General features: G+C 41.5%; 1 protein-coding gene across 1 annotated transcript in view; it reads right to left on the bottom strand.

Annotated features, from left to right (window-relative positions):
• Positions 1 to 706: 706 nt before the first annotated feature.
• The window catches only part of DNAJC15 (DnaJ heat shock protein family (Hsp40) member C15), a 31,376-nt gene continuing 15,569 nt past the window's right edge, over positions 707 to 16,513 (bottom strand). Inside the window, exons 4-7 of the mRNA XM_086771810.1 lie at positions 15,089 to 15,165; positions 6,287 to 6,357; positions 2,615 to 3,136; positions 707 to 1,946 (exon numbers count right to left, since the gene is read on the bottom strand). Of these exons, the coding sequence (XP_086627936.1) occupies positions 3,066 to 3,136; positions 6,287 to 6,357; positions 15,089 to 15,165 (219 nt within the window). The 3' untranslated portion in view covers positions 707 to 1,946; positions 2,615 to 3,065. The remainder of the gene's footprint in view (positions 1,947 to 2,614; positions 3,137 to 6,286; positions 6,358 to 15,088; positions 15,166 to 16,513) is intronic.

Genomic DNA, 16,513 nt, shown 5'->3' with positions numbered 1-16,513 from the left:
GGAATTCCTGAGATAAGAACACTTTCTCAACATCAAAGCACACACACACAAAAAAATTACTTTGTTTATTGCTGGTGTTATGGATGGACAGAAACTGCACCAGAATAAATCAATCTCTATGGAGTTTTCTTACACAAAACAAAAACAAAAACCTTCTGCATCTGAGAAGAAAGGAAGGCAGTCTCAAGGGGCTGAATATTTATAAGGTTAAATTAACAGGCTATGCTATTAAAAACGGTAGTATCCCGTTCTTCCTAGTCCAGTCAAAAAACAAACCAGGTGTTGTTCTGCAAGGCCACTTCCAGAGACATTCTTTAGCCGGCAACTCTGGCAATCAACAACAAATTGAGCAGTCTTTACAGAATTTGCTTGACTACATCTTTCCTTTCACTGTCCTATCTTCATCCTTCCAAATATCATTTAGTAAATAAAGCAAGCTTTGCTAGTAAACAGACAAAAAAAAAAAAAAAAAAATCAGTTCCCTCCACAGATACACACTTATGCTATTATGTGTGTGACATTATGGCACTGGACATACAATGATGCTTTCACAACTGCTATTCATTAGTTTCACTCATTTTACAAGATTTTCCAGAGATAAAGCTGGCCAAAGTTAATTTGTTGAATTTTTTAATGTGTTAATTTGTCCAATTTGTTAATCAGTCAGTAATTTGCTCTGAAAAGAGGGAGAAAGCAGAACCAGAACTTGGTTTTATAGATTTTCATTAAAAAGGACAATCTTTCCCTTAACTGAAAGCCAGAAAAAAAAGTGTTTCTTCCAAAATAATTAGATATAAATAATTAGATCAGGAAGAAAATGATCAACAACATAATCTGACAAAACTAAAAAACATACTTCCTGCAAAGACATGGGAAGTTAATTTTTAAGAATAGAACAAGATTAGCCATCTTTAATGCATTTGTTTCAACTGCTACTTTAGAATAGCTCTTTAAACCTCATTTTACTCAGAGGAAAAAAAACCAGCAATCATACAAAAACAATAGCTAGTCAGTTCAAAATCATTAGAGGGAATGCTTTTGCTAGCTACTATAAACACCAATTTTGCTTTTGAACAATAACTTGCATCACTTACAGACTCCACTTATGAAAATTAGGAACAACCCCACCATCTCACTTCTCTCCTCTCAAAATGAAAACCTTCCTGATTTGATTTTATTTTTTGCTAATACATACTGATACACCAGTAAAAGAAATAACTAACCTTAAGTGTGCACTAATCTGTGGCTACTCCTTTAACAAAAAAAACCAGTGAAGGCTACTGCATAGGAATAAAGTCCATTATCTTTAAATTAAAGTTACTTGTATTGGAGCATTAGTTAAATGACATCAGTGTAGTACTCGTATAGTGTATGCCCATTCCCAGGCAGGTTTTTCCCTGCAGCCTTTTTAGCTTTATCCAGTCAAGTTGTGTCATACGTCTTGCTGCTCTAATTGTCAAGAAGTCTCTAAATTACCTGAAGTTAGTATCTTCTTTCAGGGTCAACTCAAACTTTTTTCATCTCTCTTTAATGAAAGTAAGTGAATTGTGACAAAGTGGGAGGAACCTGATTAAAAAAAAAAAAATCATATTCTTTCTTCAAGAAAAAAGTCCATCTGGACATCCACCACTGGACGATAAACAAATGCACGTTCTGGTGGATAATACAAGGTCATATTATTTAATTATTTAACTGCTCTTAGCCACTTTCCTCTCGCTAAATAACCTAGGCAACGGGATATCTAAATTTTACATTTGTAGCACTTCAGCAAGTTGTTTGTTGTACCTCAAATGATACAAGTTTGAATGGATACTAGAAAGTTTTTCAGTCTTGCAATGAATCTACTAGACTGTCTCATCTCATCATCTTCCTCTTAGGAGAGTTAATTCATCTGCAGCCATCTTACTGGTAGGAATTTGCAGCAGCCAGGTGCCCCAAAACTTGTTCTCTTAAAAGTCAGAGACCAATGGCTTCAGTATTCCCTGAAGCCAGCACTAGGTTGCTAGGGTGCTACCTACACAAGGAGGTGTGTATGATACTTCACGAAATGAAGCATGATGCAGAGATGTGAGAACTACTGGAGAACTAACCTAGTAAGTCCACCCAGAGTCATAAGCAAAGTGACTGTCATCAGGGGTACAGCCCTGTTTCTTCCCTGCTAAATCAGTCCTAAACCAGGCTGACATGACTGGACTGACCTAGAGAACCGCAGCCTATAAAACCCCTCTGAACTCCATGCTACATGGACCTACCTTCTCCACTATCCCTGCACCACCCCAGCTGCTACAGAGTAAATGTACTCTGTGACTTGAAGTAAAAGCATGTCCAAATAATTATTTGGCAGCTTCAGAGATCTTTTAATATGCAAAAGAACTGAGCAAAGCCAAGACTTTTTTCTCATATCTCCAAACCTCACATAACCAGCAAAAGGGTTACTGCAGTCTGTAGTCCAGTTAGTTATTTTGTTCCAAGCTGCACCTCTCAAACTGCAGTCACGAATAAACCCTACTGTTTCACAAATGAACAGATTCAAGCGTAAGCTGATGCTGAAAAGTTGCCATACGGGGTCTGCCATACTTCCTGTGACTCAATACACCGTCACAGATTTTCTGACGATGGTCAAGTCTTCATCAATGAAGAAAAACAGCCCTATATTTAAGACTATTTATTTTTTTCAATTTTAAAAACCTTCAAAAGTTTAATGAAAGAAACAGCTACTTCTAAAGAAAAACAGACAGTAAGAGAACATTTTCAAAGCTTGTAGTGGATCATAATTCAGTAAAAATACACTAGAAGTGAAGCACAGAATCACAGAATATCTCAAGTTGGAAGGGACCTATAAGGATCATCAAGTTCAACTTCCTGCTCCTCACAGGAGCAAAACTGTACATAATTTTACATCAATGTAAAAGATTACAGTTTGCTTTTAAATAATGTTAAACTTTTAATTATAACAATAAATAGGAACAACCAACGCAGAGTTAAGAAACTGTGCAGAGTAAGTAGGTACAAAAGCTGTTACACAATGTATCTGCTGAACCTTCTATGACCCAAGGCTTCGGATTTCAGTTTTTGGCACTGGATTCCAACAAATCTTTCGCTTCATTTATTTTTGTTGCTAAGTAAGGGGATCCACCTGAGAAGAAAAAGGGGAAAGGAATACCATTTACACATCAGTATTAAGTACCAAACTACTTCACTTGCAGCATCCCTTTATTACTCACTTTTATTAGCTTCCGTTTCCTAAATAGATCCTTTTCATACAGCTGCTTAAAAAATGACATTGATACGAAGTAAACTAATCAATAAGGAAACATGAGAAATGTAATCAAAACTGAAGTCACTGAAGAATAACCCTGAACAATTTGTCTCAGAGAGAAGACTGAAATGTGAAATCACTTTACATCAGTGTGATTTAGATTTGCAGTGCAATGCTGCTGCAAACGTATGCAAGGTCAGCTGTCTTGAACATTCATCCAAAGCTAATAGCTATTATTTCCATCCACCCCAAAACCTAAAAGGCAAAATTTTATAAATAATTTTGACAAAAAATCATTAAGTGCATGCCCATGCACACACACGCACCCCCCAAGCCTCTCCTGATGCCCAGAACTACCAGGCAGAAACCATCCCATTAAGGCTAGTTAAGCATGGTACGCCTTCTAACTTCTAGTTCTGAGCACTGTCATTGCTTTACGCTTCATCTAACAATCCGATTACAGTTCGGTGATCTTTTTGTGTTTGTTTTCTTTTTTACTTTCCCCTTGAGTGCCAACCATCTGCCTACAGTCACCAAAACCAACATTACAAGGTCTGTATCAGTAACTTACCTCTTACTGTAACACACCTGTATTTTTTATATGAAAACATGATTCCAACAGTACTGTGCAGTGAACAGCCTTTTCCAAGGCATCTGTTCAAACATAATTTTTCATTCATCATTTCATTAATTCTATTATATTCTATTTATCAGAAAAGATAATGATAGAATGATGCAGAACCAGTTGTAGACACATGTAAATAAAGACCAAAAGGGAAGGCTTGCTTAAAGACTTCTTTAGGACACTCCTGCAGAATCCAAATCATTGTAAAGTCATTTCATGGTGTAATAAAATAACTGGAAAAAGTAATGAAGTTCTCTTGTTCATGTTTTGGTTTTGTTTGAATGTAGTCCTAATAGATAAAACACACTGGAGGAAAGTGAGGCAGGGCAGGAAAAGGGTAGCAAATTGGCTACTGGGAAATGATTATTTTTTTTTTTTCATATTTAAACCTATTGGCTTTTTAGCCAGGAATAGGATTTACTACATTGAGTACTACTTCTTTCAAAGAGTAGACAAGAGGATCAAACAAACAGTAAAGACTACAAACTGCCATAAACAATGTATTCCAAGTAATTTTCAAATGTGCGTTGATTCTCTACATGTCTAGAGTACCGGATCTTAAAATAAATTCAAATCTGATCAAAGTGTTTTCACTACATTTACATTCTTAAGTGTCATATTAATTTTGTAGCCCTCCAAGAGAAAATCTGATCTCATGATTGCCTAAGTGTTTGTTTATAATTAGGGCAGGTCCAAAAGGCTTCTCTCTTCCTTTTTTTTTATGATCAAGTATTCTTTCATAAAACTAGTAACTGACAAATTAACACACAATGTATCAATATAAAAACACTTTAAAACTGAACTGTAAAGGTTAATAAGCAACCGTTTTAGTATTGCTCACTGGGGATGTTATTATGCAAACATCTATATATTTCTTATTTATTTGTAATAATTCTCTCTTCAACATTTTGGATGTCAGATAACATATGTAACTTCAAAAATCTGAAATCATTGCCCTTTCTTCTATCAACTCCAGCTGGTAAAATATTATTTTAAAAGAACATCCTAATGTTGAGTAATATTTTAAAAGCACATCTGTGCTACCCACAGCCAGAAGAAATCAAGATATACACATAAGCAAACGAGTCTCTCTGTGATGCCACATGTTCAAGATTACTCCAGGCCCTTGCTCTGCAGCTGAAGACATTACACAAGGTTTTTATCCATGGCCATGCCAGAAGAGCCGCAGGGGCAGCACAGAGGCACAAATCCCTTCAACTGGTGTTCCTACTGAGAAAACGCTCCATCTTAATAGCACACAGGAGGGCTCACTATATCCATCCAAATCTACACCGTGCCCAGCTGCAGGTGCATTACAGCTGTAAGAGCGGGTCGTTAAAATGTACGATCTTCGTAACGGGAACTGCCTCTTTAGGTCTACTCAACATCCACACAGAGATTCACGGTTCCGGCTCACATCTCTAAGTACTGCTACAAAAAACTTAGAAGTTCATTATAAAAAATATTGACCTAGTAGGTACTCTAGTGGTTAAGAGGCCTTTGACCATCTTAATATATTAGAAATGCAGAAAAGAATTTTTTTTCTATATCTGTGCAGCTTATACTTTAGAACAAGTGTAAAAAAAGAAAGTGTGAAATCGAATAAGCAGGACAACTTTAGAATTAAACTGAGGGGTGAAGACAGCAAAGAAAAGCATTGACTAAACACTCCTCATGGCCAGTGGTCACAGTTATTTTTTCATTTTCTTAAAATGGGGTGCTGGCAGGGAGCCCTGTAATTCTGTCAAAAAGATACAAAAACCCTTCAATTTCCCCTTTTGACTTCCGAAATACAGTGTAGCTCTTCACCATCTGTTATTTTAAAGTAGAAACAGCAATGAACATATGGGCTTTCTTTCTCAACCAGCTGTAGTGTAGTTAAAGTTATAATAATAGCCTTTCTGTAAGATAAATTTACATTAAAAACCTGGCCAGTAAAGCAACAGTGCCCAGCTTCACATTTTTTCCAGGTGAATTCTAGGAAGTCTGAAATTCATCAATTGTGTATTTAGTGACTGCAGAATATTTCTCCACATAAAGTTACTTTCATATATGTGACTAGTCCATCTCAGTTCAAAACAGGAGTGTCAGTTTAATGTAAAAATGTTATAGCTAATTTTATCTTATTTTTGAATAAGTTTTTTTAAACTGTGGAAGACTGGTCCCCAAGCTCAGACTTTTAACGGAAGCAGCACAAGTCTAGAAAACAACATGAAAGAAAGACGGGTAAAACTGTGGTTCATAAAGCCTAGTTCATCCAAGAGAAGACACACAGAAGCTCAACTCTATAAATAAATAACATACATTTGCACTCAGTGTGGTTATTTACTCAATCAGTAAAACTAAAGGACCCCATTTAAGACTCTTCCTTTCCAGCACTGGTTAAGAAAAGTAATATTTACCTTTATCAGGATGATTCAAGATCATGATTCTTCTATGGGCTGTTCTGATTTTGGCCTTGCCAGCAGATGGACTGCAAAAATAAATGTAGGTGCTTACCATAAATGCCACTGCACTCAGGCTGTAAATTAACAGTTTATACTACTTTCAAAAATAATTAAAACTTGAGATTTTCACCATCTTGTGGACAAAACATAAAACTGCACCTCTGAGAAAGTAACAATAAAGGCATGTAAGACACAGGCTTTTTAAAAATCAGTGTGTATTTGACACGTACAAATATCTTCCACATTTGTTTGGTGGTTTTTTTTTAAATGTAATACATCCACTAATTTAAAATAACCAATTTCAGGAAAAAAAAAAAAAGAAAAAGGAAAAAACACAGCAGCTTTAGGGTGTATCTAGCTGGTTATTCTTATCATTAAATACAGAAAACAGATTTTTTTTCCTCCTAGAAAATAGGTATTTATACAACTAGTGACAAAACAACAAATATTTAATATTATCACATTTTGTTCTAGTGTAAATATTTTTATAGCTACTATAAATAACTCTTCTTTCTGCTAGGGCCTAAAAAAAAATAATCTGTATTTGTTATTTTTACAAAACTGTTCAATGTGTTACATTCAGGGACATGCTGATTTATAAGCACTACATAATGTTATTTCCTTCAATGACAGAAACATAAAATATGTACTTGGCCTAAATTAAACATGTACCTTACCAGACAAATAACCACTTATGGATGCAGTACGCCAACACAGTAAGGCTATCGTATGCAAAAGGACAGTTTGAGTGTTTAGTTTTTCATCATTTGTTAGCATAGAGAAATGAAGCACTTTTCCACTTCAGGGGACTTCTTAATCAGTGATGATTCAATTAATTAATCTTTTTGTAGATATAGTTTGAATGCAAGGTATCAGCCTAACTACATTCCTGAGGTAAACAACGTCTAATTATTATTCTGTCACAAGGAAATTAGGGTATGTTGCAGAAATAGTTCATAGAACTGCATAAGAAAAGAATACTCTAATGGAACGGAAAGTAACCCAGAAAGTAAGAATTAAACAGAGGGTGAAAGGTCTTGAGCTATATAAATACAAAAATTAAATTATTTGTTATCAGACAGCTAAAAATGACAATAATTTATATTTTAGTTATAAAGCTGTTGTTTAATAATATAACTGGCTGACTTTCAGAAGGACCTGGAGAGGCTGCAGGAATGGGGTGACCAGAATCCTTCGTGAAATTCAACAAGGACAGATGCAGAGCCCAGTGCCTGGGAAGGAAGAGTCCCTCACCATGCCACAGGCTGGGGACTGCAGGGCTGGGGAGCAGCTCTGCTCAAAGGGACCTGGAGCACCACAAGAACACAAGCCAGCAGTGTGCCATGGCAGCAGAGAAGGACAACAGCCTCCCAGGCTGTATGAACAGGAGCATGGTCACTAGGTGGACAGAAACAGCTGTTCCCCTCTCCTCGGCCAACCACATCTAGCTGCTGCATCCAGGTTTGGGGCATTGTACGGGAAAGACATTGGCCTTTGCTGGACCTGCTGCAGTTGGCCAAAGGCCATCACAAGCATTGGGGGCTGGAGCACACTGACTGTGTGAGAGGCTGAGGGAGTGGGGCTTATTCAGCCTGAAGAAGAGAGGGCTGGTGGGGGACATCACAACAGCCTCCCCAGCATCTACAGGAAGGTCATAAAGAATATGGGTCCAAGCTCTCCACAGTCATGTGGAGTCATGCATGGTGGAAGGGTGAAAGAAAAAAGTAAAAATTGAAAAGGATGGTGTGGGCTGGAAATAATTCTTTGGAATGTGACACAGGTTGCCCAGAGAGGATGTGCATTCTCCATCCTTGGGAGTGTTTCATGACCTACTGGATAAAGTCCTGAGCAACATGCTCTGACCCCAGTGGTAGCCCTGCTTTGAGCAGCAGGTACCACTACAGACCTCTTGAGGTCTCTCCCAGCATGACTGGTCTTACGATCATACAACATACCTGTGCAGTAAGCTATATTTAAAAATAAAATCAAATAAATTATTAAAAAAACCCCAAGCCACAATGATTAAACCTTAAATACATTTGTGTTTGCACACTTACACAATACACGATAGTATTTTTTAAGGTAACAGCCTAATTTTTTTGTTATGCCATTTATGTTTTAAAAATAATGATGTAAAAATTTTTAATTAATGCATATATATATTGTACATTAACAAACAATTAAATATTTCCTAGGAAAGAAAAAATATGCATAGTCTTTCATGGAAAAAATGGTACAATACAGAAATTTTTATTCATTTTTATATAGAATTTTAACTTAAGAGTTTCAGACATACTTTCTAACTTCAGAAGTTCAGCATTAGGGATTTGACAGTTGTCAACCATTATACTTACAGAATCATAGAACAGTTTGTGTTGGAAGGGACCTTCAAAGGTCATCTAGTCCAACCCCCCTGCAAGAAGCAGGGACATCCCCGAATAGATCAGGTTGCTCAGAGCCTCATCCAACCTGGCCTCGAATGTTTCCAGGGATGGGGCCTCCACCACCTCTCTGGGCAACCTGTGCCAGTGTTCTACAACTCTCAGTATAATTTTTTTTTTCCTATCCAATCTAAATCTACCTCCCTCTATTTTAAAACCATTATGCCTTGTCCTATTGCAACAGGGCCCCCATCTTTCCTGTACGCCCCCTTTAGATACTGGGAAGACTGCTATAAGGTCTCCCCGGAGCCTCCTCTTCTCCAGGCTGAACAGCCCCAACTCTCAGCATGTCCTCATAGGAAAGGTGCTCCAGCCCTCTTATCATCTTCGTGGCCCTCCTCTGGACCTTCTCCAGCTGGTCCATGTCCTTCTTATGTTGGGGGCTCCAGAACTGGACACAGTACTCCAGGTGGGGTCTCACCAGGGCAGAGTAGAGGGGGAGAATCACCTCCCTCGACCTGCTGGCCATGCTCCTCTTGATGCAGCCCAGGATGCAGTTGGCCTTCTGGGCCGCGAGGGCACATTGCCAGCTCATGTTGAGCTTCTCGTCCACCAGCACTCCCAAGTCCTTCTCCTCAGGGCTGCTCTCAATCCATTCCCCGCCCAGCCTGTATTTGTGCCTGGGATTGCCACGACCCAGGTGCAGGACCTTGCACTTGGCCTGGTGGAACTTCATGAGGCTGGCATGGGCCCACCTCTCCAGCCTGTCAAGGTCCCTCTGGATGGCATCCCTCCCCTCCAGCGTGTCGACGGCACCACACAGCTTGGTGTCATCGGCGAACTTGCTGAGGGTGCACTCTATCCCACTGTCCATGTCGCCGACAAAGATGTTGAACAGGGCCAGGCCCAACACGGACCCCTGAGGGACGCCACTCGTGACCAGTCTCCACTTGGACATCGAGCTGTTGACCACCACTCTCTGAGTTCAGCCATCCAGCCAACTCCTTATCCACCGAGTGGTCCGTCCATCAAACCCATGTCTCTCCAGTTTAGAGAGAAGGATGTCGTGCGGGACAGTGTCAAAAGATTTGCACAAGTCCAGGTAGATGATGTCAGTTGCTTGTCCCTTGTCCACCCATACTGTAACCCCGTCATAGAAGGCCACCATATTGGTCAGACACGATCTGCCCTTGGTGAAGCCATGTTGGCTGTCACCAACCACCTCCTTGCTCTCCATGTCCCTTAGCATGGTTTCCAGGAGAATCTGGTCCATGACCTTGCCAGGCACAGAGGTGAGGCTGACCGGCCTGTAGTTACCTGGGTCTTCCTTATTCCCCTTTTTAAAAATTGGGGTTATGTTCCCTCTCTTCCAGTCATCGGGGACCTCACCAGACCGCCACAGTTTCTCAAATATGATGGCCAGTGGCTTGGCAACTTCATCCGCCAGTTCCCTCAGGACCCGCAGATGGATCTCATCAGGTCCCATGGACTTGTGCACCTTCAGGTTCCTCAGATGTTCCCGAACCTGCTCTTTGAGTACAGTGGGCGGTTCTTCATCCTCTCAGTCCCTGCTTGTACCTTCCACAGCTTGGATGGTGAGACAAGAGCCCTTATCGGTGAAGACAGGCAAAAAAAGTCATTGAGAACCTCAGCCTTCTCCATGTCCTGGGTAACCAGGACATCCGTTTCCTTCCAGAGCGGGCCTACATTCTCCTTGGACTTTCTTTTGTCCCCTACATACCTATAGAAGCTCTTCTTGTTGCTTTTTATATCCCTGGCCAGATTCAATTCTGTCAGGGCTTTAGCCTTCCTCACCCAATCCCTGGCCACTCGCACAGCCTCTTTGTAGTCCTCCCATGCTACCTGTCTCTGCTTCCACCCTCTATAGGCTTTCCTCTTCACTTTCAGTTGATCCAGGAGCTCCTTGCTCATCCATGCAGGCCTCCTGGACTTTTTGCCTGACTTGTTCTTTGTCGGGATGCACGTCTGCTGAGCTTGGAGGAGGTGCTCCTTGAATATCGACCAACTTTCCTGGGCCCCTCTTCCCTCCAGGGCTGCCTCCCATGGCACTTTGCCCATCAGGTCCCTGAAGAGGCCAAAGTCTGCCTTCCTGAAGTCTAGGGCTGAGAACTTGCCGTGTAGTTTTCCTGCCGCCCCGTGGATCTTGAACTCCACCGTGTCGTGGTTGCTGCAGCCAAGGCTGTCCTTCAGTTTCACATCCCCCACCAGTCCCTCCCTGTTGGTGAGCACAAGGTCGAGCATGGCACCCCTCCTTGTCAGCTCCTCTATCACCTGCAGGAGGAAGTTGTCATCCACGCATTCCAGGAACCTCCTGGACCGCCTGTGCCCTGCCGTGTTGTCTCTCCAACAGATGTCACAGTGGCTGAAGTCGCCCATGAGGACCAGGGCTTGTGACCGTGAGACTGCTCCTATCTGGCTATAGAGTGCCTCATCTGCTCTGTCCTCCTGGCCACGTGACCTGTAACAGACCCCCACCATAACGTCCCCTGTCCATCCCCGTCCTCTAATCTTGACCCATAAGCTCTCTGTCAGCTCCTCCTCCATGCCCAGGCGGAGCTCCACGCACTCCAGCTGGTTGCTGACGTAGAGAGCAACACCCGCTCCTCGTCTCCCCTGCCTGTCCTTTCTAAAAAGCCTATACCCCTCCATGCTGACGCTCCAGCTGTACGAGTGGTCCCACCACGTCTCCGTGATGCCAGCAAGGTCGTAGCCCTGTTCGCGTGCACGCATCTCCAGCTCTTCCTGTTTATTTCCCATGCTGCGTGCATTGGTATAGAGACACTTCAGCTGGGCCCCCGACAAAGCCAACTTGCTGGCTGGAGCGACAGGAGTTCTTCTGGACCGCAGTTTAAGTTCATTTGCACATACCTGAGATCCTTCCTCAGCTTCTGGACCCTCGGTGCTGGCACTGGCGCCATGCTGACAGCAGTGGGCTGAACTGTGCTCCCCCTCCCCCAGCAACACTAGTTTAAAGCCCTCCAGACAAGTCTGGCAAGTCTTCGTCCAAATACACTCTTCACCTTCTCAGTTAGGTGCACGCCATCCAACCCTACAGCCCGGGCTTCTGAAAGCACGCCCCATGATCTAGATACCCAAAGCCCTGGCTGTAGCACCACTCCCTGAGCCACGAGCTGACCTGCCAGATACGTCTGGCCCTTTCAGGTCCCTGCCCTTCAACCGGGAGGATTGATGAGAAGACCACCTGCGCCCCAGAGTTTTTGACTGTTGTACCCAGAGCCTTGAAATCCCTTTTTATGTTTCTCAGGCTGCTGCCGGCTGTGTTGCTGGCACCCACACGAAACACCAGTAGTGGATAATAGTCCGTGGGCCGTATGAGGCTTGGTATTCTCTCGGCGACATTCCTGATACAAGCCCCCGGGAGACAGCATACCTCCCGAGAGACCACACCAGGTCGGCAGATGGGTGCCTCCGTACCTCTCAGGAGGGAGTCACCCACTACTACCACTCGTCTCTTTTTCTTGGTAGCACTAGTTATCACGCAAGCCGATTGGCATACCTGGCACAGCTCCAGTGCCTTCCCCGAGGTGCTGGGTCTTACTTTTTCAGTCTGCAGAGCAGCAAAGCAGTTCGGGGTTCTGGGGAAGCTTCTTTTTCCTCCTGCTGCGCCTTGCCCTTGCAACTTTCCATTCATTGGCATCTTCCGCCTGCTTGCGTACCTTGTGTGTCAGTGGCGGGGGGGTTTGATTGACTGGATTTGGTTGACTGGATGCTGCGGTTCTGGTGCAGACTGTGCCTGGAACCAAGTATCCACCTCCCTCTCAGCCTCCCTGATGTCCCGCAGCCTCCGGACTGCCTCCTGCAACTCAGCCACCTGCTGCAGGAGCTCCTCCACGTGGGCACACCTTCGCAGTCAGGGCTGCCCCAGGAGTAGGGTCCAGGCACTGCCTGCAGCCCAAGGTCTGTACCGCAGCCTCTCCCTTTGGCTGCTCCCTCTGCATGGAGGCATCGACTGCCGCAGGGGTAGCCGGTGCAGACCTCTCGGCTGAAGCTACAGCCTTTACTCTCAGGCAGGTGTTGGCCACGTTGCCCTGAGAGTTGGGAACAGCAAATGCCCCGGGTCGACAGCCTCCTTGACGCACTCTGCCCTTGCGAACTGCCATGCCACGCCCTTGCTGCCGCGCCACCCCCTGTTTGCTCATCCTGTTCGCTGGCACTGCCTAGGGCCTGCTTTAGTCAGGGAGGGGGGCCAGACCGCCGGTGCCCCCTGGCTCCACCCACATCTTGTCAGCCGCTCTCGCGTGAGCTGCGGGCCCCTGGCGCCTTGTTCCGCTCCCCCCTGAGCTTCCCTGGTTCGGGAATCCCCTCGCTGCGCTGTGCCATGCCACTTCGGATTGTGCCAACTCCGACAGCTATACTTTGTTAGGAGTGTTTTCCAAACATTAGAGAAAATAGATGGCAACATTTTCACCTCCCATGTCATCTCAGACATTCCCCCATCTCTCCCATCAGCACCTCCTTCTATAGAGTACATAGTAATAATTTTAACAGCTATGTTTATACTGAATTTCAGTAATCAGTGCTGCTTCATAACAACTAATGCAAGAACAATAAAACTTAAAATTAGTCAATATTTCCAATACAGCACTTTGTAGCTTTGGATACCTTTTACACAGTTTAAATACAAATAATGCACATGCACGTGCAAAAGGGTTTCTACCAAAACCCTTGCAATCTTACAAGATAGTTATTGGAGAATAACATTTGGAATGTGTAATGGGCCAATATATTTCAAATCTAAAAGCTACCATTAAATGCTCACCTTTATCATGGCTTGGTTTTATTATTTATGCTGCCCATGCATACTCAGCACTTGAAATAACGAAGAAAGGCTTTGCCTCAAAATTTCACATGACTTGGAAGTGATGATACTGAGGACAAGTGTTACAATAATAAGACCAGAGCCTAGACAGATCTAGTTTGTACATTTCTGTATACCCTGGTATTTTCCATAACACTTTAAAACTCACTTGCCTTTTTCTTTCTTTTGGTGGCATTTATATGCCAGATGAAACTGGTCTAGAAAAGTGTTCTTAAACAATGCGAAAATTTCCTATAAACTTGTTAGCCATGCTTTCATACAATTAAAGGTTCAATCCTTTAAATATTAAGAAGAACCTTCCTCAAATCTGATGAAGAATGGTATTTGCAAGACTGAGTCCAAACACATGAAGCAGTGCCACTGCTCCTACTGCAAACTCAAGCTATTAAAAACTAGAAGGGTCTGACTTCAGATGCGATGAAACTTCAGACATTTACATGAGGAGCGTTCGGTCCAGGCACTGACACTGTGAACACACTTTAATAAGCTGCAGCGCGCTACTCGAATACCACTGAATTTGCCCTTGTCATGTGAAAACGTTAATACATTCTCCAACTTAAAGGTCAAATGAAATATTTCTGAAGAGCATTCCTATAAATCTCCTCTTTAGTGTGAAAGCATGAAATATTTCAAATAAACGTAATGTTTTATTTTATAATAATTTCTTAAAATTAATCTACATTATATCCATTATGCTAGATGTAAACACAAATAGCACACCGAAACACGATTTTAAATCCCAGTTATCACCATCTGAAATAGTTTCTTTTGGGGATAATTAAAGCCAGCCTCTTTTTTTTTTTTTTTTTTTTAATCTTAATATTCACAACTGATGTAAACCATAAAGAAGAAATCTACTACCTAAGGTCAGATATACTCCTCTCACCTGAAAAGCCCTCAAACTCACCACCTGCTCTACAGAAAACACTAAAGCGTGTGCTACCATTGGCCATCCAAATGTGTTTTAAAAGATCCACTGAAAAATCCACTGAGTCCTCAGCCTGGAAATGATTTCCCATACCTGCTCTAAATGACAAGTCTCTCCAAGTATTTTTGTCTGGAATATGCAGGAACTTTTAAAATCAAAACAAATCAAAGAGTGGAGAAAGAAAAAATAATATCACTGACTTACAAAAAAAATGAGCAAAACTGATTTGTTTTCCTCATTTATTAATATAATCCACAATATTACTTATCTCAAGGGGTTTTCTGGAGATCAGGCCATGTGATTGTACTAATTAGCACAGTATGTGCTATTCTGATTATTTCTAGGGCACCAATTCTCTACTGCAATATGTTACCATGCCTTCAAGCCAAACACACGTCGCATGTTTTATTAGCATTTTATTGTTTGCTTTTTAGCTTAAGCAGAATATTAGAATGGTTTGTAAGCCATTAGAGGTCTTTTTTTTAAAAAAAAAAATAAGATTTTGGCAAGAGTATTCCACATCCTCACAACATGCATTTGCTTCATTAAATACTTACCAAGCAAAAACATTAATGCAACACACCTACCTTACACCTAAAATAAGACTAGCTTCTCGCCTACTCATTTTCTGTTCAAATCCTCCTTTATAGTATAATGAAAGACTCTAAAAAGAAGAAAGGAAAAACAAGCAATAATTAGCTTCATGTAGAAGGTGCCAGGACCTAAATCGTATCTATATGACCTCATTCAGAGCATTACATTCATCTATAATTTATTTCAAAGACATGGAAGGACTACAAACCAGATAATACGAAAGGACTTCTGAGTGTTAACACATACAAAAACTGACTTAAAAATAACTCTGTGTTTTGACAGTCTTCTACTGCTAATAAGAGATATTAATAGCTACAACCATTAAAATCCTTCCTTCAGGCAAAAAGAGTCCAAAATCAAAGTACATATCAGCACAGAGTGGTACAAGTGTATGTGCTGGGCAGGGCAAGGGAGGGAAAAGGGGAAACGTGTTTAGAACTGCTTTGGTACCACCACAATGGAAAATGGCAAAGGCCAGAATACTTGGGTGTTCAAGGAATTACGGATAAGCAGTCTGAAGTCCAGATACTTCTACAAAGAAAGTAAGTGAAAATCAAAAATAAAAGGTAAAACCAGATAAGTATAATATACTGATAAAGAGTCAATATATTCTTTCACATGAAGGAATGTTACTTCAAACAATATATCAAGAGTTCTTCAAAGGAATCCTGAAAAATAAACAAAAAGGCTTAGCATAAAGCCACAATCTCTATTTCAGGAAATTACTCAGCTGGAGAACACTGGAATGTAGCAGAGTATATGGGGAAATCCTAACCAACTTTTGCCTTTACATCCTTCCCTAGACACTGATGAAGACTAGATACAGGATCTGGAGTTAGTTTTTTCAAACTTATTGGCACGTGAGATTTTAGTCACTGTTTCAAGAAGGGGAGAAAAAGAATAAGTGGGAAAAGAAGGAAATGGAGAGTAAAGCATTACAACGATTAACTGTCACAAGGAATGGGTTGAAAGTATATTTGTCAACCACAAATATATTTTAAATTAAAAAAAAAAGTTACTGAACCACCACTGGTGGTTAGCAGTGATCTCCTCAATGTAAACGGTTCTATAAGAAGAATTAGGCACCAGCCCATCACTACACAAATAACAGCCTAAGCTGCACAATCCCAGAAGCAGCAGATGTAGCTCCACAACAGTCTGCCTTTGGGAACTAGCATACAGAAATCACTCGACAAGACTAAGTTTTTTCCTCAATGCAAAACCTATCAACTCAGGAAAAATAAGCTTCTTTTGTTGCTATCAAAGTGAAGCCTGCCCTGAGAACTAAGATTATTTTTAAGTGTTCCTTTTACCCCCAAGTAAAAATGTGCCTGGCCCTTAATAAAACACTTTTCTCACTAAATAGATCCATTCACATTCAGTGAGAATTTTGCCTTATGTTTACACAAACCCTCTCT

This window comes from Chlamydotis macqueenii, chromosome 1, assembly GCF_036417535.1.
Source record: "Chlamydotis macqueenii isolate bChlMac1 chromosome 1, bChlMac1.mat, whole genome shotgun sequence".
Taxonomy (NCBI): Eukaryota; Metazoa; Chordata; class Aves; order Otidiformes; family Otididae; genus Chlamydotis; species Chlamydotis macqueenii.
Note: the sequence above shows the minus strand (reverse complement) of the source record. Positions and strands in the feature narration are given on the sequence as shown.